This window comes from Empidonax traillii, unplaced genomic scaffold (genome assembly GCF_003031625.1).
Source record: "Empidonax traillii isolate 1590-97213 ecotype Southwest subspecies unplaced genomic scaffold, ASM303162v1 scaffold68:size1967880, whole genome shotgun sequence".
NCBI classification, from domain to species: Eukaryota; Metazoa; Chordata; class Aves; order Passeriformes; family Tyrannidae; genus Empidonax; species Empidonax traillii.
In genome coordinates, this window is record NW_020955261.1 from 1,708,360 (window position 1) to 1,732,340 (window position 23,981).

Genomic DNA, 23,981 nt, shown 5'->3' on the forward strand with positions numbered 1-23,981 from the left:
TTCTTTTCCTTATGATGAGAATGTCTTTTAAAGTTCTCCCATAACAGGTGAGTATTGCATTACAGGTCATCTATGATCTAACAGCTGGTTAGGGGCACTGACCACTGTACCTGCCAGCACTGTATCTGCATATTCCCAGTGTGTGCCTGTGCTGATGCCAGGCAGCATACCCTCCTGCACATCTTCCCTGGACTTGACTGGTTCCTAGAGCTGTTGTAGGGTTCTAGTTTCTGAACAGAGCATGGTAAGGAGAGCCAAAGAGTGCTGGTGTGAATAGTCAAATCCTTTTTCTTCTGAACCTGTGTGTGTGCTGGGTAGATCTGGTAAAGCATACTGTTTGTTATATCATCACTGTTAAATCAGCAGAACTCTTTTAAAAGTACGTGATCTAAGAATTTCAAGCTCATGGATAAACCATGGTTTTAGTGGAAGTGGAGAAGGAAAGAATACATGTTTCTGGAGGGAGAAAAACTTGTGTTCTGTTCATATATTAAGATTCTTATTGTCCTTTTCCCTTCAGACTTTTGAAAAACTCCTTATTGCCAACAGAGGAGAGATTGCATGCCGAGTAAGTATGTAGTCTTTTAATTTTTTCTTTTCTTGTAGATAATTCTTAAATTTTTGGTATTTTAAATATTGATTATTGTCACTTCTTTTACGATAGGTCATAAAAACGTGTAAGAAGATGGGGATTAAAACAGTTGCCATACACAGTGATGTTGATGCCAACGCTGTAAGTACTACTTGAATTTAAATGGTAAATGGGGTTCTTAGTAATTCAGCAAGACCTGCAGCTGTTATGCAGGCTTGTTGATTATTGTGGTGAGCATATTGGCAATTCTGAAGTATCTTTCTGTATGTCCTTTTCCTCTGTGTGCTTGAACGGAGTGATGATACCAAGTTGGAGAGAGGATTAGACAAGTATTTAGCGTATTTTTTCTGTGAACTCTTCTATGTTTTGCTTGTGTGGATTCCTCTTTGTGTGGATTAAGCTAGATACGTTTGCACATAGATAGGTGCACCAAATCTGAGTGGCAGTGAAACTGAAATAGTTTTGCTAATGTACACAAAAAAGACAATGAAAAGTGGATGTTAGGAGATGATGTAGAACTTAGTATAAATTTTTTGCGTGCCTGGTGAATCCAGCTCATTGCTTCTCACTTCCCAGAGAAATGCCCCCTCCTACCAGGTGTGCTGAACAGGCCTACTGGAGCTGTTCCATTTGATTCGGATATTGAGGTGCCTTGAATATTCAGCAGCATGGCAGGAAGGTGGTAAAATGGCTTTCCAGACAAGTAAGGTACTCGTTTAGCTACTCGTCCATTTTCAGGTCCTTGTAGTCTCTATTTTAGAAATAATCGAAATCATTCATGGCAAGAATAGGGGGATAATTTCTTTTGTGATATAAGGGTAAATGTAGTCATGTATCCTTGTTGGCTAGAGAGAATACAGTATTATTCCTTGCTTGCAAGAACTGGTACAGAAGAAATGGCTAAGGGATAATCCCATGTCTCAGGATAGTTTGTTAAAATCTGGGAGTTAAAACCCTGTTCATGATTTAATAAAAGAAGTCACTCAGACAAGATATCAGGGAAAAAAAAGAGTGTACTGTATGCAGGACAGGACTTGTGAATATAGATGGTGAGTAACTCAACTTTGGAAAAACTGAAGCATGGTTGATGAAATCTGAAAGTAGTTAGAACTTTGGTGTTTCCAGAGTTAAGTGAAAGGTGAGAACTACTGGGAGTTTTGGACCTTGACAGTGTATTTGTTAGAGTTCCTTTGTGGTTCTAATACTACGTGACCAGCTCAGTTCATATGAATAGGCTGTAGATAGAGCAGGGGACTGAAATGGGACTTTCTGGAATGCTCTACTGAAGGATTTTTATGCCAGGTAATTATTTTCTTTGAGGTGAATGGAAAGTATACTTGATCTGGATTTCAACTGGTAGCCGTAACTGGTAGCGTGTAGTAGCCTGTGGGTGCTCAAAGGACTGAAATGAAATTCTTAATGGGGAGATTTCAGGCATCATGATAAGTTCTATTTCTTTTGGAAACCAAAGGTTATGTGAATATGAATACAAACTACTCTGTATGACCTATGATTCCTCTAGTAAAAGTGAAGCATGCTGTTGGATACTTGAATTCCATCTTATGTATATGGTATCTGCTGTTAGGATAAATGGATTGACTGTTTAGCAGCACTGTATAGCCTTGTTCACTGGCGTGAATTCATCCTGAAAACAGACTTAAAAAGCTGTTTAAAAAAAAAGAAAACATGTTCTTTCACCAGTCCATAATAGACTTGAGAAAATGGTCTTCTCTCCAGTGTATCTGTTTATTGTGTGGACTCTATGAGCTGGAGACTAAGAAAAGATCTGGAAGCAGTAAGTAAAAACTAAGATTGAAGAACATAATGAGGGAGTAAGAATGACATGAAAAAGTATAACTCGTGACCTTAGGGAAGGGAGTGCAAATAGTGCATCACAAAGAGGAAATTGAAAATATGTCTATGCTGCTTCAATCTACAGTGCTGTCTTAGCTTTAAAAGACAAATAGGGTCTTTAATTTGTAATAGTTCACAAGAGAAAGGAAATCCAAGCTGGTATCTCAGAAATGCATTAATATACTTATGGCAGTTCATAAAGCTAACATTAAGTGTGTTAAATGGGATGCTGACATTGTGAGTTCATGAACAAGAGATGAAACTAACAGATGCTGTTAGGGTGACATAGTGTCTGATGAGCTCTTTGGATCCTTAAAGACCGATCAAACTGATCTGTGCGAGGTTAAACAGTGACTGTGTGCATTGAAGCTCCAAGTATTTAAAGAAAATGAGAGGCAGGCTACTTGAAACACTCTTCTGTACGCTTAAAATAAGGAAGTGGTCTTAAGTCTAAGGTAGTCTTTTTGTCTAATTATACACACCGTTTATGTCTACCATACATCCCTTTATCACTACCTTGTGTGCTTGCACTGGAAATAGTGTAGCTAGTGTTGCCTGTCTTAATGACTTGGATACCTCCAGGTATTCACGGTGGGAATGGCTTGGCCTGTTGCAATGATGTGTGCGATTGCCAGTTTGGATGGTCTTGATAGAGGAGTCCAGAGGCCGAATTTTTTGACTCTGTTACTTACTGTAAAGTAACCAACCATATTTGCCCATAGTTGTACTCAGTTTCCATCAACAGCTGCTTTCTTGGTTGTACCAGTCATAGTGAAATCTTAAATGCTCTGAAGTCAAACTTGGGAGCTGATGCAACCTGCCAAAGGAACCTCTGTCCTCAAGGAGCTAGGAGAAACCTGTTTGTTTAGTGGTGGGATGCTGCTGTTAATATTCTTTTGATTTTGTGCTTGACAGAGCATCTCTCACTCCTTCATGACCTGTATTGCAAAGACAATGAATATGGTAGGCAGCTACCCTGATGATGATGGTCACAGAACCAAAGACAGGAATAAATGTCAAGGCATGCAATTGAACTAGTTGCCCATCCAGTGGGATGTGGTTTTAAGTGACTAGCGCAGGTAGGGGTGGTTTACAAAAATAATTTTTTTTAATTAATGTGTTTATAAATAGCACTAATTGGAGTAGAAAAATTTTCTGTTTAGAACTTGGAGTAACCTTTGAGATATAGTAATAGCCCCTTATTACATTGCCTGTAGCTATATAGGTTACAGGTATATAGATTACATCATCTCTGTGGCTACTTGCTGACAACTGGGTAGCTGGATACACTTAATATGAATTCATTGTTACAAAAATAACTGTAAAAGAAGGCATTCCAGTCTGTCTGTTACATCTCTTTGGCTTTCTGGCATATTGGTTGAAAACAGAACTGAAATTCAGCTGAGGCAGAGTTCCTTCAGTTAACTCACTAAATATTTAAGGGGAGGAAGAAAAGTGTCACAACGTATCTAGCAATTCAGTGATATCTTTAGTGATAGGTTCTAATTTATTCCCTATCCAGTGATACGCATAAATGACTGAAGCAGGCATTTTAACTGGTGTTCAGATAGGAATGGTATACAGCCTTAAAATAATTGTCTTTGAATGCAGGTAGTGTAAGACTTGCTAGTGAGTAGTCTTATCCTAGAGCTTCATTTTGGTGTGGGTTTTTTGGTTAAATGTTCAATTTTTTTTTTTTTTTTTTTTTTTTAATTTTAAAATTATCTGAAGTCCTTGTGGAGTTTACAGTGCTGAATAGAAGTGGTGGGAATGGCTGAAATACATAGAAAGTTTCCATGAAACAGCTTTCTCTTGGTCTTCAGACTTAGTTTCTGTAGTGCACCAGGGCATACATCTTGAGTGTGCTGTTAGAGCAATATTAATTTTGACATACTTATCATTAATAGATAAAACTAGTCCCTAGACTCTCAGAGCATAAAGTAATTTTCATTTCAAGGAATTAAAACTTTGCCGTTATGAACAGGAAGCAGCAAAGAGGACTGTTATAAACTGGGAATGTGGCAAAAATTGAACAACCTGCCAAGAGCCAAATAAAGCTTACCTGAAGAGGGAAAATACAAATAACAAAATAAACTGTTTTGTGCTCTTAATTTAAAAAATGACCAAAGATCTGGAAGATTTTTATAGATTAAATTTTTGTGGTCATAAAGAAGAGAACATTAACAAAACTTAAAAGGAGATGGGTGACTGCAGAGACTTTTGGATGCATCTGTATTAATGCAAAGTTACAGATGGCGGGAAATGGTATTAAATGGGATTGAATTACATTTATCTTTGTGGAGGTGGGAGGGTGTATGAACTTGGAAAAAAAGTTATGTCTAAAGTTAATTGTGCTGTGGTAGAGAAGCTGCTGCTTTAACAATTGTCCTGAAGTAAAAATAACTGTGGTGGTTGGGGAAAAAAGCTCGACAAAATGGCTACTGAGACCCCCATGGAGGATACAGTTGCTCACGTGGTACTGACTGTTTTCAAAAACGTAGGTCATAATGGATCCTTTTAGGGTATTGAAAATCCTGGGCAATACTTTTTTATTACATCTATTATTCTGGGGAAAGCAGAGGAGAAAAGTTGTGCACTGTTCAAAATGCTGGGTTCTCTTTTTTTAACTTCAGTGTTCAACTTTCAAAATATTCTTTACACTTAGGTAAAGTGAGGAAGGACCAGTAGAACTTGGATTATTTTTTTAATTAAAACATCTGGTGGAATTATATTTGATATGAGAAAACAAGCAAAGAAGTTTTGGCTGAACAAGAGTAGTCGTATGTACTTTTTCCCCCTGAACTGATTGGAATAGAGGGTTAAGATGAAAGAGCCTCCTCAACCATAAATGTAACACTGATGGTGCAAACATTGTCAAGGAAAGCTAGAGAACTATTGTAATGCCTAATGTAATCAGCTAAAAGTATGATAAATGAAGAACAAGCTTTCACTAATTGGATCTGAACAAAAGAAGGTATAGCATAAAGCAGTGAATGAGATATAATTTTACTTGGCATTTTTTAACACAGCAGGGATTCTATAGCCATATGAAGCAATGAACTATAAATGACTGAAAAAATCCCATGGGAAAGTAATGTAAACTACTAAAACTTAACAGAGTAGTGGGCAGTTAGTTATACTTCTTTCATATAAGGTTTTTTCGGTCAGTCACTTAAGACTTCAGGTGTTATTGTATTAAATTGGCTGTTCTAAATCCTATTCTGCTAGATTATATAAAAACAAAAGTAATGCAAATGCTTCTATTGGTGTAAAGGTAATTACACAGAATTGAGTTGTTCTCCCTAAACTGTAGTTGTTCGACTGCCAGAAAATTTTAAAAAAGTCAAATTAACTAAAAATGGAACATCTATATTCCTTTCCTGACTTTATTTCTTTTTTTAAGCTTGGAATCTGAGGCAGTTTCTCAGAAGGAAGTTGGAAGAAAATCTCATTTAGGAAAGCTGCAAAACTGAAGAAGATTGTAAACTTCTCTACCAAGTCTATTTTGAGCTGAATGAATTTAGGTGAGCAAGATGAGTTTTTTGCTGAAGCAGTACAAACTTAGAATTTTGCTGAAGACTTCCCTATAGTTTAATGGGATGCTGTCAAGTTCTTTCGTTTTTAAGAAATCTAGGTGGCAAAAATAAATATTGGTGGGGAATTTGGCATTTAGGTTTTAATCTAAAAAATCTAATTAGTTTGAAAAGTGAAAGTTTATCCAAAACTGAGGAGTTTCACTTACCTGTAACTAACTTAAAGAGGTCTTAATGTGTGTCCAAAGTCTCATTTACTTTTTTTTTCCTGTTTACAACTTTAAAACATGCAAAACCGCCTTCTATCCTGTGCTACAAAGCTAGAAATTCAGTAATTTTGACAGCTCGTCGTATTCCAGTAGCACTTCAGGGGTTTGTACTCAGATAACTTGGAGAGATCTGTTTGAATACCTGTATGAAAAGGAAACTCTAATATTTTAATGCCTTTTTGAAATACATGATTCTCAGGCTGCTGTGAAGAGTGTAGAGAATCGACTCTGCCTCCATGTACTGTCTGGAGAAATTCATTCTTCATAAAGGGTGTTGTTTGTAAGGTGTGCAGAACAGGAATGTGCCAGATCACACCAAGGAAACGTTAGGGTCAGGTTTGCAGTTGCTATTCTGCCCTTCCTTCAGTGTATTTGCATCTTGTTTCAAAAGCAAGACAGCACGTTGCTTATTTCTTCACCAGATGTGGCAGAGATGATGTTGCTATCCTGTCTCTGTCTGCTTTATTGAGTTAACTACTGAACAGTTTTGTAAAGCTTGAGATGACCTGCAGGTGATGGTCATCCCAGGAGGGGAAATACCTCTGTGGAAGGACTGTGTGAATTTTGTCTTGCATGCCAAGTGCAGTCTGCTTTTTCATTTTAAAAGTGTATCATTGCTTTGAAACTGAGTGGGTTTGTGGAGGGTGCTGTTGGTGAGGAAATAATCAGTTTTTCATTGGCTATAAGGAACATTGTTGTAGTCTGTTTTACTTGTGCTGAACTGTAGACCTTTCTAGGGGCGGTGGTGGAAAGTGCTGTATATAGTAATTTTAATGCAATTAAACATTGTCAGTTGACCAAAAAAAAAATAGTTATACCATGTTGCTCTGTAAGAGAGGCACTGCAGCAGCATGGTTTTTTTCTCTCTCACCTCCTTGGAGACAGAACAGAAGGTCTCTTGGATGACTCCTTTGAGGCACTCAGAGTGTTTTGTCTCTTTTCTAACTTCCATTCTTCAACCATGCCCTCAGCAGCAAATATTTCATCGTGCAGATTCACATCTGTTGCTCCTGTTGTTTATATTGTCCCAACTGTGATGTTTGTTATTAGCTGTGGTTGTGGTTATTCCGGGATGATCTGTTTTCAGGCACTATTAGTGAGCAATACTATTTGGTAATACTATCTCTTTTCTTGTCTGCGTGGGTGTAAACACTGGTGAGCAGGCCCTGGGCTGAATTTCCCTTTACTATGAGGATGACTTCTAGACACAGATAGACCTGACGAGGCAGGTTTTTTGTGAATAACATTCACAAGTACTTAGAAAGTGACTTTTACAACTCCTGTAAGACTGTGCTGACTAAGAGTAGTTCTCTCCCCTTCTTACCTTCCTATCTTTTGTGTACCTAGACTTTTGTACTACATGTGCAGCCTTTTGTTAAGTAGATCCAGGTTGCTTATCTCTAGGAGAACAGTGGGGAAAAGAAATGTGTATCAGCAGGTTGATGTGACTCTTTGCATAGGTTAATGAATGCTAGAGCTAATGGCATCAGGACACGTGGTTGTGAACAAGGAGAATACCTTGATTAACCTTTTGAGAGGCAGTGTAGATATAGTGTCTTGAGTTAGTCCCATCACACATCCCACCAGTGCGGGATGTGGGGAAAAAGGAATAGGGAGGGAATTAGATATCCGAGATACAGATTCACACTATGTGAAAAGCTGGATTAGGAAGCAGAGTCATCTTAAAAGATCCTTGTAAGAAGCATTGTATTTAAAGCCAGATACTTTTCTTGATTGTTAGCTCTATAGCCAAAGAAACAGCTGCTGAGGTATTGTGGAGTCTGTGATTCCACTGATGGGATCCTGGTACTTTTTTTCTTGGGAGGAGTGTTAAACAATGAACTGACTTGCCTAAGAAAGACCTGAAAGACTGAAAAACTCAAGGTTGGAGACAGGAAATGAAGGTGCAGTTTGCAAGGTATAAGGTATAGATGCACATGTCACTTTTTCAGATATTGTGGGTTTGGGGTTATATTCTTTTACTTGTTCACAAAAAGCATCTGTCACTTGAATACTTTCAACAAAGTAATGCTGTAAAAAGGATGTGCTTGAGATACCATTTTTATTACCACTGAATTATCTGTAGGAAGCAACTAACATCCTTTTATAGTTGTTTGAAACCAACCACCCCCCCCAAACCCTTCATGTGTCTTCTTTACTATGAAGGAAGAACGGTAGTCAGTGTTTGAATACTTGGTACAAGGTAATAGCTGTGCTGAGTGGTAACTTGTATTTATAGAGATGCATATATTAGGTTTAGGTGCAGTACCTCTTGATTTCTGAATCTGTCTTGCTGTGCTAATCAGACAATGCTCTGAGTTTCATTCCTGGACTTCATATTTTATAGTTGTTGTATAACAACATAGTGTTGTACAAATTCTTCCAGTCCCTTTGTAGCTGGTGTTTAATGTCGGGTCACCCGCTGACCTGCAATGTTACTGGCCTTGTAAAGAATGGTGCTGACAGTTCTGGAAGTGAGACTGTTTTTAATGTGGGCTTTGCTGTTGGCAAACTTGCAACAGCATGTCATCTCCCTTGTTTGCTTTCTGTAGTAAGGGAACATCACTGTCCCAGAAGCACGTCCGTAAGATTGATTTCTTGTAGTTTTGTTTTCATGCCTTTTATTCAGTGTGTAGTGTCCCGAAGTGTTATGAATTAATCCAAGAAGCAGCTATAGATTCAGAGTGGCACTGATGATGCATTTTAGGGCAGTGAGTCATAGTGCTTTGGAAGGGGGGAGCAGAGTCAAAAAACCAGTTCTTTACATTCTTTATTCCACATAAGTAGTCTGAGCTGCCTGACTGAAGTTGTGAAGTACTCTTCCTTTCATCTTCAAAGCTCCTTCTTTTGCAATAATACAGAAATCTTAGTGTAGACTAGTGCCTGTCCAAGAGCCTTTTGAGAAATCATAAATTTGTTTTGTATCCCTTTGCCTGTACAATTTCTTTGTAATCTTGGATTATAGTTGTTTGTCCCATAGCTCTCTTACAGCATACAGCCATCAGTACAGTGAAGTGCAGTTGGTGCGTGTTGGTGCATAAAGACAAATGTCACCAGGTGATCTTGAAGCTCTTGTTAATTGGCACTTTTTGGCAGATTCTTATCTAAATATGTTACAGACACTATCTCGAGAATCGGGTGACCCACCTTGGTACAGTTATGACGGGGTTATATCTTTATTTACCTTGGCAGTGGTTGTCTCCTGAGAACAACAACTATAGCCAGATCTCTCCTGTTGAGTGGCTTTGTTTGTCATGTGGTCCCACACAAAGTGGTGCTTTATCAGATGTGTGAAACTGCTTGTTATTTGGACTACTTTTTTTAATGCTCTGTCATCATGCTGAACTGTGGAGATCCTGAAAGATGTTAAAAGGCTTGTATTAAATTTTGTTCACATTAATGTCTGATGACTAGTTAATGAAAATTTGTATGCTTTGGTATTGACTTGAGAATGCCTTTGGTTTTGTCTTGTTTCTCACTAACGTGGATATATAAAAATCCATGTAGGGTGAAGATACCAGTTTGGTGAATACAAGAGGGATCTTCTGAGTTGTAACCAGACCTTAGGTGGGGGCCCTGCATCAAATGTGGATTCTGTGCATTTAGCAAGAAGCGAGAGGAGCTTAAAACTTGTCTGCACGGTGCAATTTCTTTCTTAAGACTTTTTAGTAGTTATTTATCTGTTCTTGGCTGGTATCAATTCTGTATTTTCCAGGGATGCTGTGAAAGTAATCAGTTAAATATTGGGGACTGCTTTCTTATGATACTCCCTGCAAAAGTTGTTCCATGCCCTCATTAATTCCTTATGGTACCATATTGTAAGAGTAGAAGAAGAGCATCTTTGAGTAGCTGAACATGTGTTAATCAAAAATCTCTCCATCAGTCATAAGCTGATATGTAAAAGTTTCCTTTGATATGTGGTCTTTCATGTCCTGGGCTTTAGCAAATGCCTGGTGTTTCTCCCAGGCATTTGAGGCTGAGACTAGGGACTGGGTGTCCTTGTGAGTTGTGTTCTGGTCCAGGAGCTGAGTTGCAGGTGAAGGAGCTGCAGGGAGGAGATGAGTTGACTTGCAGGAACAGGAAGGACAAAGCAGACTGACAGGCTCTTTGCAGAGAAGCTGCAGAGCCGAGAGCTTTGCAAGAGACTATGCTGAATGAGTGGACAATAGAGAACTTCAGTTTAGGGGAGACTGTGTCTTCTGCCACTAGGCCATGTTGTGGTGGATGCCATTGACCTGATTAAGAATAAGAAGTAGATAAAGCCAGCTCTAGAAAACTGGAGGAAACCTCACGATTCCATAAGACATTAGTACACGTGTGGGGTTTTAGTTATCCTTGCTGGAAAGACAGAGTGAAAGCAGTTGAGGAGTCTTCTGGACTGTGTGGAGAATGATTTCTTGACACAAATGATTGAGTTAACCAGAGGAGATGCTGGAAGGAAAGAAGGATCAGGGATGTGAAGCCCTGGGACCACTCTTAAATGGTGAGGTTTAGGTTTCTGAGAGGAGCAAGACAAACAGCAGAATCACAACCATGGACTTCAGAAATCCAGGGTTTTTTTTGCCTGAGCCAAGGGTTTGCTTGCCAGGATCTCATGGGAGACTGCTTTATAAGTCATAGGGGCCCAAGAGAGCTTGTTGATCCTCAGTGGTGATCTACAAGCACAAGAACTTGGGCAGAGTTCAAATGCAGAAAGTGAATGTGGAGCAGATGAAGGCAGGGCTGAGTTACCCAGAGTCAGAGTGTGCAGGGGCATAATTAAGGAAGCCAAAGCTCTGCTGGTGTTGACTACATATTGAAGGATGTGAAGGGGCAACTGGAAGTTTTTGTAAAGGGAAAAGAGGGCTCATTGAGCAAGGTGACCTGATAATGGCAAAGGGTATGGAAAAGTCTAAGATACTCAGTACCTAATTTGCTTTGGCTTGTACTGGGAAGGTCCACTCCTAGGTCCCTGAGCCTGATTGCAGTGTCAGGCAAAAGTGTATCCCTGTTCACTGTAGGAAAAGATCAAATGGGATTATGTAACTGAATTGGGACATAGAAAAGTCTGTGGGAGGGATGCCATACATCTGAATTGAAGGAATGAGCTGATTTCATTGTGAGATTGTTCTCTCCCATCTTTCGAATGTCAGTATTGTCAGAGTAGCCTGATGACTGGAAGGAGATGGCTGTTTCTTTGATCCGGAGAACTACAGGAAGTAATTGGAAAAAAATATGGTGTGAATTTTTTTGGGAGCTGTGTGTAATTACATGAGGTATGAGAATGACTGAGAGCAGTCAACACGAGTTTATTGCGGCAAATCATGCCTGGCTAACCTGGTGGCCATCTTTGATGTGACCTGCTCCAAAAAGAGCAGTAGATATCAATTACCGTGGCTTTATCAGGACTCTTACTGGTGTTCTGTAGTATCTTCATAGCTGAATTTGTGAGGGAGTCAACTTAGGTAAACTGCTACTAAGTGATTGGAAAATTTGATCAGCTCTTTAGAGGTCTCATCCAGCCTCAATTATTGTTCACTTTTGTTTATTGCTTTTTTTAAAAGATCACAAGGTGGGAGGAGAACTCAAGTAAACAGACTAAGTTAATTTGTATTCTGTTGTCAAATGGGCGAAGACACGATTAGTCAATAGTCCTTTGTTATGACACGTGAAAGAAGGAATCTGTCTCTTTGACCACTTACTGCATCATATTTGATGAGAAAAGGAATGCCTCTTCATAGATAACTTAGATGCTTATGGAAGTATGACCTGTTTGTGTGTTTTGTTTTGTTTTTTTAAACCTGGGGTATGTTTTTTTAAATTTCTTTTCACCCATGGCTGAACTATCACGTTCAGCTTTGGAGAAGCTTTTTTCAGTGAAGATTTTCATTGGCATATACAGCTATCAAAGTACTGATGTAATTCTGAGAAGGTATAAAAAGGTAATAATGGAAGTACATATAAGTCTCTACTCATCTCTTAATAAAAGTCGAGTGTAAAATTTTGAGAATAGTTTCCAGGAAGTTTAATAGTAGCTCATGTTTAAGACACTTTCTTGCATAATTTTGCTGTTCATGTGCTTAACGTTTTTCAATTTTGCATTTGGTGCTTTAGCAAAGGTGATGGTATTGCCTGGCTAATGTTAGTGCTCTGTGGAGGTGAGAACCTGGTACTTGGAATGCATTGTAGACTAACAGGGAAAAAAAAGCTTAAAAAAAAGCATGTGTGTGGGGGTGCAGCAAAAAACCCTAGCCAAACCAACAACAAAACCCCAAACAAAACAAAAACCCCAAACCAACTGTGATAACAAGTTTTAGGTACTGTGACATTTCTGTAGCATTAGAACCTTGGCAGGCTGGCTGCCTGGTGCAGTGAAGGCTTGGTCCTGGAAGCCTGCCTGGCTTGGCCTGCCTCTTGGCATTTTCTTTGGTCTCTTATGCTGTGAGAAATGATCCCAAGCACCTTTGAGCATGGATGGGTTAGTGCTGCTGTCAGCAACCGAAAACCCCTGTGTATGTGGGAGGGAAGAGTACGGAGTGCTGTTGCCTGATAAAACGAGAACCTGGGTTTGTGAACCTTCCTTTCTCTAAAGGAGAATGAAATGTAGAGTGGTTGGGCTTGGTAAGCTTGACTGTCTGCCACAGTGACCACCTGCTGGGATTTGAAAACCCATTGCTGTTCTTTTGTTTCTTCTCTACTTTGCTTGTTCCTAACTTTTAGGTAGATTGAAACTTAACTGTTTGTGTATTTGCTTGTATTGTTTACCTTGTTAAACATAGCAAAAATTTTGAGAACTGTGGAAATCACTGTAATATCTCTTATACTTTTGGTTTGAGAAGCCTTTTTTTAATACTATGTGTAATACTTGGTAAATTCAGCAGTTGGTGATTCTTTATGCAGTAATTAAATGATGAGTTCAAAGATTTATTTTTACAAGACCGTAGTTCTAATATGGATTTTGCTATTGTATTTTGTCATTTTAATGTTTTCATGTTTTTAGATCAATGTTAGCTTTTATTTGATAGAAGAAGAGTATGTAGTGGGTCTGTTGCTACCTTAAATATGTTACTGTCCTCTGTAAATACAAAGTTTTGACTAATGTGAGATTTTAGATGTATGAATGATTGGGTTTTTTGGATAACAACCTGAATTTGAATAGTAAATGTCGTTTTGTTTTACTTGTCATGCAGTTACAGTTAAAGTGCAATTTGTATTTAATTTCTGCTTGCTGAATGTTTTGAAGAGTTTTTAGTACCATTCTTGAATATGGGTTGAATAAACCCTGAAGTTTTGTCATGTGCTTCCTGTTCAGTGTCTGTGGAGCTCAAGATTGGTAGATAAACTTACAGACTATGAATTCTGCAGTAGTGACACTTGCTGACAGCAGTTTCCCGTGTACTTTTTTCTTTTTTCCTTTAGAGGACATACTGTAATTCTACTGCAAATTAACTTCAATAACTTAAAAGAAAGGTGTAGGTTTTTATATCTTAATGTGTCCATCTCGGTATTTGTTTAATATTAAAGTTTGTTTCTGTGCCAGTTTTTGTTCTTTCTTTGGGGAATTCTTTTCCAATTTAGCTAACAAAAATAAATGTCGTGTTTTTTTTCTTTCAATTAGTTCTGAAAGCTAATTTTTTAAAATTAGGCTATTGAGATTCAATAAGTGGCACCACTGTATTAAGATTTTTTTTTTTTTTGGTAAAGCAGTTGTTATAGCTCTAACATAAAGAAATTTAAACAAAGTTTTTGATTTGAATATATACCCTTTTAAGAAAGTCTTCAACTACTAGTATGTCATTTATTTCCATCAGCTGAACTAAAGCACACAATCACTATTACAATTTTCTGCCCTCAGATTTCTGTGAGTAAAGCTAACACATTAACTTTCATAAATTCATTTCACAGGCAGGCAGGCCTGCCTGCCTGTGTATTCTCTGCACCAGTATTCTTTCTGCAGAAGAAATTTGTTGTACACCTTCACGCAGTTAAGCCAACAGTGACCTTCCCACAGTGCAAATAGTCAGATCACACGCTCTTTAAGAAACTATAGGTGTTAGTCTGGGATGAAGGTGGCTGCTTGCTTTGAAGTTAAAATGAAAACACACATATATGAATTTCATAAGTGAATGACATTTCTAAAATTTTGTAACTTTGAGGCTTGTTTAAAGTGATACTTTGTAGTCTGAGTTGCTTGTTTCCTTTCTCTTGTAAGTGCTCCACTTGCGTAAACTATTTGTTATTTGTTCCCTCACAAGCAATCCTAATCTAAAGCCGGGAAGGAAAGCACTGAGGTTGCATTCAGTGGAAGAAAGTTTTCTGTTTCTGCTCATAGTTTTGCCCTGCTTGATGTGCTACAGCAAAGAGGTTATGTTTTATTTTCAGACTCACTGGTTCTTGAGGGGAAAATGCTTCAAGTTCTGTTGTCCAAGAGCGTAGTGTTTAACCTTTCTGGGCGAAGTTGTTGCAGAATCACTTGTCTATTGTACTTAGCATGATAGGTGAGGCTGGTATGTTTGATAAGCCAGAGAGGGGTGTGGGTCACAGATTTGAGAGTAGGAAATCTGAGCATTTTTAGACTAGAAGCTGTCTTTTGTTAGCGTGAGTATTTTAACAGGAAGCTTATGAAGAGCTTTTTGGTTTTGAACATTGTTAGTGATTCAGACCTGCTTTAAAATGTAGACTTTGAATAGTGTATGTATCAGGTATGTAGTGAAGCCACACCCAAATGACTTCAGCGTTTTTTATGGAGCTTTGCACTTCTGTTATATTTGCATTTACATATATTTTAGAACCCTTAGAACATTTGAAGGAGAAACCTCTGAGTTTCTCCTTGAAAAATGTTATGTTAACATTATCTGAACAGAAGTCTGTAAGTTGCTGTAGCCCCACAGGAGGAAGGTACTTTGAAGCGGGACAAGGGTTTCATTGTGAGCCCGTGATCATATTTCAAACAGTCTGGGGCAGCGGAGGTGCAAGAAAGTGTATGTGAGGGTTCCTGCCAAGTTCAGACTCAGTTGTGTGGGCTGGCAGCTGCTGGATGCAGAAGGAGCATGCCTGTGGTAGTGTCATCCATACCTGCAAGAGAGCGCTCTGCTGCTCCGACTGGCAGTGAGTGTTTAAAGAGTCTTCAGCCAGAAAAATGCTGTGCAATGGTAGAATTTGCATCTTTATTCTTTCTTTGTTCTTTTTTTGCTTGCTCTTTTTTTGTTTGTTTCTATAGTGTTCTCAGTTTTTGGTCTCTAGTTTTGACCGTTTCTCTTCTCCCTGACAGTATGTACTGCACATGGTTGAGGAATTCCCTCACACTTTCCCCCCATATTCTTTCCTCTTTTCTCCCTCACCTCTTCCATAAGTGATGCAGCATTCATTGAACAATATGATCAGTCACTGTGCAAGTTTAGTAATGCTGCATGATTCTCTTGAGCAAGAAAATGGAGTGTGTTACAGACCTAGGAGGTGATCATATGTGTTATTCTCTCCTCGTTCCTTAGCATAAGAGCGATTCCTAGATCCTGTGCTGGATAGCAAGTCCTGGGCTTTATCTGTTGGATATTGCTTTATTTATATATGTAATTGGACTGAGAGAGATAGAAGGATCATATTATTTTGGAAGTAGGGAAAGAGTTGTTATTTTCTAAGGAAGCAACTCCTACTAAGTTTTAATTTTGCTCCTTGACTGGTCACACACACCCCCCCTTCCCACCCCCCACTCCCTATCATCTATTTATTGAACCAGAACGTTGCTTTTATGAATATCTGCTTTCTGTCATGGAAAAAGTGAACTTTGCCTGTGTCAATGAGTTTCAAAGCTAGCATTACTTCTTTCAGAGCTCTGAATACATTTACATTGTTTCAGCAGGAAGGATACTTAAATCATGAAACTGAACTTTGAAACTTTAGATAGGTTGATGAATCTTCTTCTTAAATTAAAGAAATTTATCCTTCCTTCTCTTCCTCTCCCCTCCAAAGAATCTAGTTGTTATTTTTCTCACTTGAACCCTCAAGATGAATTGCCTTGCATTTCAGCATGTCCTTTTCTGCCAGCCTATATACACATGGTAAAATAGATGAATATTTGACATTTACCGTGTTAAAACAAAAAGCCAACAAAATTCATGAAAATCTCCGAGAGCTGCATCTTATCCAGGTGGCCTGCTGTTTGAAATATGACTCCTGGTGTGTATTGTACTCTTAGCCCTAGGATTCAGTAATGAGATTGAGTGGTATCTTGCGTGAGCACTTCTGGATGATTGACAGTGAGGTGATGTGAATCATCATTTATCAGGATATTATCATGCCTACCCTTGATAATTTCTCCCTGCTGTCTGGGGAGATGGTGAAGACAGATAGGACTTTGTGATGTCAAAGTAATTAGTGTGTGTTGGTTTCCAGCTGAACAAACTGGAAACTAATGATCAGGTAAATGAAGATGAAGTGCATTAGTGTAAGGATGAAGGTGCAAGGACCTTGGGGAAGAGCTTATCAAAATTTCATGGGGGTTATTTGAATATCTTACAATTTGTGCAGTTGCAAGCAATATTTTAAACTAGTAGAGGATACTTCTGCAACAGTCTATTTACATGTCCTTTGTTAATATCTCTTCTAGTGAGAGGGTCAGCACTAGGGTTAAGGACATTAGACTCTCTGCTGTAAGGACTAGGAACTCCTTATGATTTCCATAAAATTTGAGTAGTCAATTTCTGGCTAATGGCAGCTATTTTGAGTTAAATGTTAAAGAATTCTGGTGTACGCTGAAAAGATTAGGTTTTCCAGAGACTCTTCCCATTTTAAAGTGGGGAGATTACTATAATTTGGCTTTTATATATTTGACCCATGACTGGCTCCTTTCTATTATTAAAATATTTTAATATTGCTTGATACATATGTAAATATCTTTTAAAATGTGGACTTCACTATATAATCCGTGATACTGCTGCAGGCTTTTAATAAGCATGGTAGTTTCTTGGTACAAGTTCTGAAGTTTTTATGTATGGGTCATTAGTGCAATATTTTTATAACCTGAAAAAACATTTTGTGTGGGTGTGCACAGCTATGCCAATGTTTCAAATGATGCATAATGCACAAGACCAGCTGAATATAATTACTATACCACTAGCAAGTGATCTGAGTTAATTTTATCATGTGTGATTAGATATTGCTAATTGTAATTAACTGATTGAAGAGCTATCTGCTTTACATGCTTGCTTTTCAATTATTAAAATGGTAATTTACCCATTGTCATTTATCAGTAAACTTGTATTAACATGCCAGTTTCACGGATGCCTCCACAAATAGCTTAACTGTAACTGCAAAGTTTTGTAATTGAAGCTTCATGGCAAATCTATTCTTCTGGCTAATTTCTATGTACACAGCTTTCCTCTTTTTATTTCAGTTGCTTCTTTGGAGGAAGTGAGTGGGCTAGAATCTCAGGCAGGAATTCGTCCGGATTAATATGGCTCATCAGAGACATTATATTTAATTGGAGAGCCTGTGGTATAGTCGCAGGAGGCTGAAGGGAATTATTTAGCATTAGCAATGGCTCGTTTGGGAGTTGTGCACTAATCAAGGAGCTTGTGTGTTAACTGTAGGGATGATGGGAGTTATGACGATTATGACATGTGAGCACATGTCTGAATGAGAACTGGACAGGCAATGAGTTAATCAAGAAATACATTAAATGGCTCCCATGCTGCTTCATTATTACCCGGTAGAGTGTCTGTCAGATTGTGTACTTTACCAAAAATAAAATAAAATCTAATAAATAGATGTTTTTGCAGGTAAAGTTAATGCCAGATTTTTCACAAAGAACCTCTTTTCCCCTTTATTTTTGATGTGAATGTGCACTTTTAAGTGCCGTGTTGAACAAGAGTAAATGCATAGTCTGAAAAATGCATTTAAGCATATGCCTCTCCAGTTTTTTGTATTTTGTCAAATGCTTGTTTTCAGTAAATGAGTTATTTCCCACTTTCAGCTAGATGTTATTAACATCTTTAAAGTTTTAAATAATAAATAGCTTGCTAAAATATCAAATTGATTTTCAGTGTTAGCCACTTAGAAATAAAAGTTAGCCACAAAGAAATAAAATTGCTAATATTTTCCATTATCAGTATGCTCCAAGCCTTGTAAAGTAAAAAAAAAAAACAAACCCAATACCCTTTAACTGTAGTGCATGGACTGTTAATATGCCAGGTAGACACATTCTGTACCCAGCATGGTTAGAGGCATCCATTTTATACCCTCATGAAATTATCAGTTATGCTGGAAAAATACGTATTTAGAGAAACTAATAAATTGAGCTCAGCTTAAAAAAGTTGTGTAAACCCATAAACCAGCTGAATTATATCTGTAGGCACACTTATCCCAGAGCTAGTGGACAGGTGATCGTGTGCACTTTTCCTGCTATTGTAAGCACTGCCAAATTTAATACAACTTTCCACCAAACTGTAACCTTCATGTATTAGCTTAATTAGAGCAGTATTGTGGCTAGTACCCAAAGTGTTAACCTGTAGGAGGTTGTTATTGAAATCCATTATCTGTGGAGTCAGTATTAGTGGTCAGCAGCAGCAGAAGTAAAACTGCAAGTAAGACCCTCCCTTGGGTGCTGTGAACTCAGCAGGTTAAACTGTCAAAGCTTCTTAAAGGATGGATAGTTAAACCCCCTGGAGTTATAGGTAAACCAATCATTTGCTGTCAGCAGGAAATATGACTTTATTTAGCAGGTTGGAAGGGGAAAAAACCCAAACCTAAATGCTAACAGGAAAGAGGATTTAGAAGGAAATATTCTGTAAGTGCATATGTTGCTGTCCTATGTAGATTCCATGCAACTTTGAAAGATTTTTTTTTTTTTTTAAATTCCAGGCTTTTTTAAAACAGAAATTTATTTATACAGATTTGCTCCAGTGGCTTATAAAACTATACATAAGATGGAGTTAATTTATTAAATTTGTGAATATTATCTATATCTTGTGAGGAATGCACAAGTTTATACCTCTCTTTAATGGAAACAGTTGTTGCCATGCAGAAATAGGTTGTTTCTTTCCTTCAGTGTTGTGCGGGTTTTGACTGTATTGAATGTAATTATCTCTTTTTACCATATGAAATATATTGAACATTGACCAAGTGTGCTGCATTTAAGATCTATTTATAATAAGATATATTTAAATATCCATTTATAGAATTTATAAGTCACATGTATTTATTGTACTGTAATTAAGCTATTCTGATAGTGGTACTTCCCACATTTTGTAGTTTTTTGTTAGTCTACAAAGGTGAAGAATGGGAGCATTTGCCTTAGCACTTAAATACTTGCCTCAAAAAAGAGGATCCCAGAAGTGATAGCTTCTTGTAGAAGCGGGTGAAGCAGGTGTGGAGGAAGACCTGGCACTTTGCTGTTGTTTAGTTTATTGGAATAAGATTTGTGCTTAAACCCTTGGTGGGAGAGACTTCATAGTGCCCCATGAAGAATGCTCTTTTATATACCAAGACCTATTTCCTCAATACATGCACTGTTTTTAAACTAAATCTGCTCGATGTCCTGAAATAATGTCTGAGATTAAGGGGATAGAGCGGAGACTAAGATTATACTTGCTATGCTTAAGTTACCTTCAGATGGAAAAGTGTGCATCATAGGAAATAACCTGGGAGGTGGAAACATTGTTATGGAAACTACTCAATAATCTAAAAAACCTCAGACAAATAAAGGATTTTTCTTGGCTCATGCTAAAATAAAATTTTTGCATTTTGAGATATAGCCATGGCAGAACTCTGAGGGCTGTAAGGAAAAAAAAAAAAATTGTTGCGCATATTTTTGTCAGATGATCTGAAAAAGGGTAGGATCACATAAAGTCCAGCATTGGCATTTGTGATTGAGTTGTCCACTTTTGGTATTAACTGTGTGAAAATTGTATTTGAACAGTGCAGGTTTTCTTGTCTGTTCCTGCCTGTCTGTTAGGCTGTGCACAGTCCTTACAGACTTGGAGAGCCAGCTACTTGTCTGTACAGTCATTTTCAGGTTTACCAGATACCCACTGCCTCACTTCATGTATGGGTAATCTGTGTGGCATTGTAGAATATAGACATACAAGTTCCCTTTAAGGATGGAATGGAGGTTAGTATAGTAGTCTGTGGTTCAACAGATACCTTTTCTGAAAGCATTACACCATAAGATGAAACTGAGAAATACATTTTCTGCCCAGTTCAATTTTGTTTTGTAAGCAAAGATAACCTTGTGCCATGTCTAGCAGTCATCTCGAACTATTCATCTTGTAACTTAGTTCTGCTGAACTGCGCTCTGTTTTCTTTGTTGGATGTCCTTGACCCTGCTGGCTGTTGGGTACTCTGGTACCCCTTTGCTGGATACATTTTTTACCATGTAATTCTTTATGTACTTGACGTTGGGATCTTCTGTCATTATTTTTATTTAGGACTACATAAAATCTGTTTAAACTTTCTTTGAATTCAGGGTTGCGAATACTGACGGGCTCTGTCACAGATCCTTTCTTAAAATCTGAGTTAGGGCTAACAGTTAGTGGTGGGTTGACTGTTTTGTAACAAATGCTACTCTGTGCTTTCTTACTATGTTTACAATGTGATCGAGTGACTGTCAAACAGATGACATAGAAGCAATTACACTTGTGGCATGGGCAGATTTCTAAAAGTCGTATTTTTTTAAAAAGGTAAGCCTCTACTGAAAAGTTACTGAACAAGTAGCTTTTATGGGATTTCTGGCTTACTGTGTTCTGTGAGTTCCCACAGCAAGCATGCTTGGTGCTTTTTCTCCATTACACTATTTTTATAGTCTTCATCTTGACATCTGCATCTTGAAATCTCAGAGCTGACTCATCTTTCAAAAGAAAACTTTTGAGGGTAAAAAACTCAGGATGGGTTTTATATGGAGAACTATCTTATTCAAAGTAATCCTGTAATGAATAATTATAATACCTTGGCAGAGTATTAATTTTCTTGTAGAACTAACACTTTTTTTTAAGAACTAACAATGCATAATTTTTAGAACTCTGAATGTTTAGATTAGTGGAATTTTGAAGGAAAAATGTGCTACTTTTGTGAATGTTATGTAATAACATATTATTAAGTACCAATATTTAATAAGGCATTTAAATTATTTAATTCCACTTAAAACATAATCTTATGCTGGCCATGATGATAATTTTAAGGTTTTATGACTTCATTTTTATGGTTTATTGTAGGTACTGCTTTAGTACTTAGCCTCAGTGGTAAAACCCATTTCTCTGGTTACCCAGAAGTGATTAAGGGGTATGTGTATGTACATGTATACATACAGACATGTGCATATATATTTTCTATTGTACATGCATATATTGCATAGACACAAGGAAAATCTTTGTTTTAGAAAACATGCACTGGAAGTTTCTCATCTTTCAGTGAGTGAAGGCATTCTGTATTCACTCACAAACTGTTTTTTTTCTGGTATTTTCTTTGAATTATTTGGCATTTTAGAACTGATTTCTTATTATGTCTAAATTTCTGTAAGTCTTAAGTACTTCTGAAAGGAGTGTTTGGGCTCTCTTGTCCCCTCTCATTCATTCATTGTACTGGATCAGATGATCATGTGGCTGGCAAGATGGTTTAATGTGCTGATCTGAAAAAAATTTAATCTTCCCTCCCCTTAGATCACTCTTCCAATGGGCCTGTTCAGTTCATTGATCTGTCTCAGCAGCATGGCAATTGCTAGGGCTGAACGTGGGGGAGAGTTTAGGGGTGGGATCATCCTCTGAGTGACATCTTGTATATGCCCAAAGTGAGGCATAGTGAAATTTAGTGCAAGTCTCAATAAATTATTCATTTTGGGCCTGAAGTTAGTGCACACTGGGAAGAACGTAACTCACTGTAGGGCCTGCATCTTGTGTTTCTGATTTTTTTTTTAAATTATTTTTAATTTTAATCTTCCAGCTACTGATTCAGAATATGCTGCCTTTATGTCCTTTGCTGATGTCCGTGCTTCCCTTCTCACCTTCCTTTTAAATACGTTTGTGTAGCTGAAATGCCAGGTAGCTGTGAATTCACCCTGCTGTTGCTGTGAGCTGTTCCTTCAACCATAGAACTGGTTTCAGGGATCCCTGACTTTACTGCTGTCTTTGGATGCTGGAAGTAATTTCTGCAGCCCATTATCTGTAGACCTCATCTGAATGGCTGTTTCCTATGTTCATCCATCCGAAAGAGGAACTCCATCCGAATCCAGCTGAAAATGGTGGATAGGAGCATGTTACCAATGCATACTGTGTTGCTTTGTAATGTGACTGAGTTTAAGCTGCTTTCTCTGAATCCCAAATGTCTTGTAGGATATCTAGCTCAGTTAAGAGCTAAATCTCTACTATAGGAAGTTCTGTAGTTGACTGCCCTTGCTACCATGAGATATTGTTTCCTAGACCTGCCTAAATAGTAGCTTTCCTGTCTCCTCCTATAGAAAGCAAAACAAAGAAGCATGCATCAAATATATTCCTTAGTGAGCTTGTTTTTGGGAGAGGCAGGCAAAAGAAACAGCATGAGAAAGATGTGTCCTATTGCTTTGCTAATGTGCTTAGAAGCTGAGATTCCATTAGGGGAAGGCTGACATGTGGGTGCAGATGTGTTTGAAATGCAGGGAGGCTACTAAAAACACTGTAGGGCATCACTATTTTGTTAACATCACAAAAAAACGTTATTTATTTTTCTGAAACACTTAAAGTTGCAGAATCACATACATTCCAAAGATGAAACTCTTGCATCCACACAGTATAGTGGACTGCTCTAAATAAATATGATGAATTGCTCAACTCTTGTAACAGATGGACACTCTTCCTTTGGTAAACAGATTTATTAAGTGTCTTCCCAAATTGTTAGTGTATGCTCTGAAACAAAATTCTGTTTCTCCTGGAGACTTGTTCTAGGTAATGTACTCCAAAATAAAAACAGTTGGCAGATGTATGAGTGCAGTTGCTAGCTTGCAGACTCTTTCTTCACAGCGCCCCAGACATCAGCAAAAGTTGTGTTGAGTGGCTGTGCTGCCTCTAATCTTCACTTGGGTGAAGTAACTTGCTAGCTGCCCCACCAAAGGGAGACAGGAGTGGAAGGAGACAAGGGAAATGCTTTTCCTCTAAGATCATGGCAAGTGTTTTGTTGTTGATGCGGTGGCTTGGGATTAGAGAATAGGACGTTCTGGTTTTCCCCTCCTGATTCCTCAACCTCTGTTAATCCTTCAGTTCATCCGAGGATAGGCTAGTAAACAAGATGACTATTGATCTACTTTTTCAGTGATTCTACCAAAGCAAGACTGATTGTTCCTGATTGGTGTTGAGTAAAATTTGGAAGGTTGCGATACAAACTGACCATTTAATTTCGCTAAATTTTCAGTAGCGAACTTGTGTACTAGTTTCTAGTCTTTACTGTGTTGGAGGGTAAAACACAGGAAGCACTTGTAGTAAAATTGACAGAGAAGCCTTCTCTTCCATCCTTGTTCTAGAAGGTCCTTCACTGAGGTTACTTGTGAAAGAATAAGCGTATGAGAAAAGACTTTAGGAGCCAAAGCCATGCTGGAAGACTCTTCTCTAGTTTCTTATCTGTAATGTCTTCAGTACTCAGGAGGCATTCTCCTGTTTGCTGCAGCAAGCAGAGCACATTTTGAGAGTATCACTTCATGACAGCCTTAGTGTGATCTCCTTTCCACAGTAGGAGTGATCAGGCCTCTGGGTACAATGGGGAGTCCTTTCCAGTTTATGAGGCAAGTAAAGTTGTGTC

General features: G+C 38.1%; 1 protein-coding gene across 1 annotated transcript in view; it reads left to right on the top strand.

The window, feature by feature from the left end:
* Positions 1-23,981, top strand: part of PCCA (propionyl-CoA carboxylase subunit alpha) — a gene marked incomplete at its 3' end in the record, with an annotated part of 260,224 nt that overhangs the window by 10,083 nt on the left and 226,160 nt on the right. The window contains exons 3-4 of the mRNA XM_027880315.1: positions 521-568; positions 665-733. Of these exons, the coding sequence (XP_027736116.1) occupies positions 521-568; positions 665-733 (117 nt within the window). The remainder of the gene's footprint in view (positions 1-520; positions 569-664; positions 734-23,981) is intronic.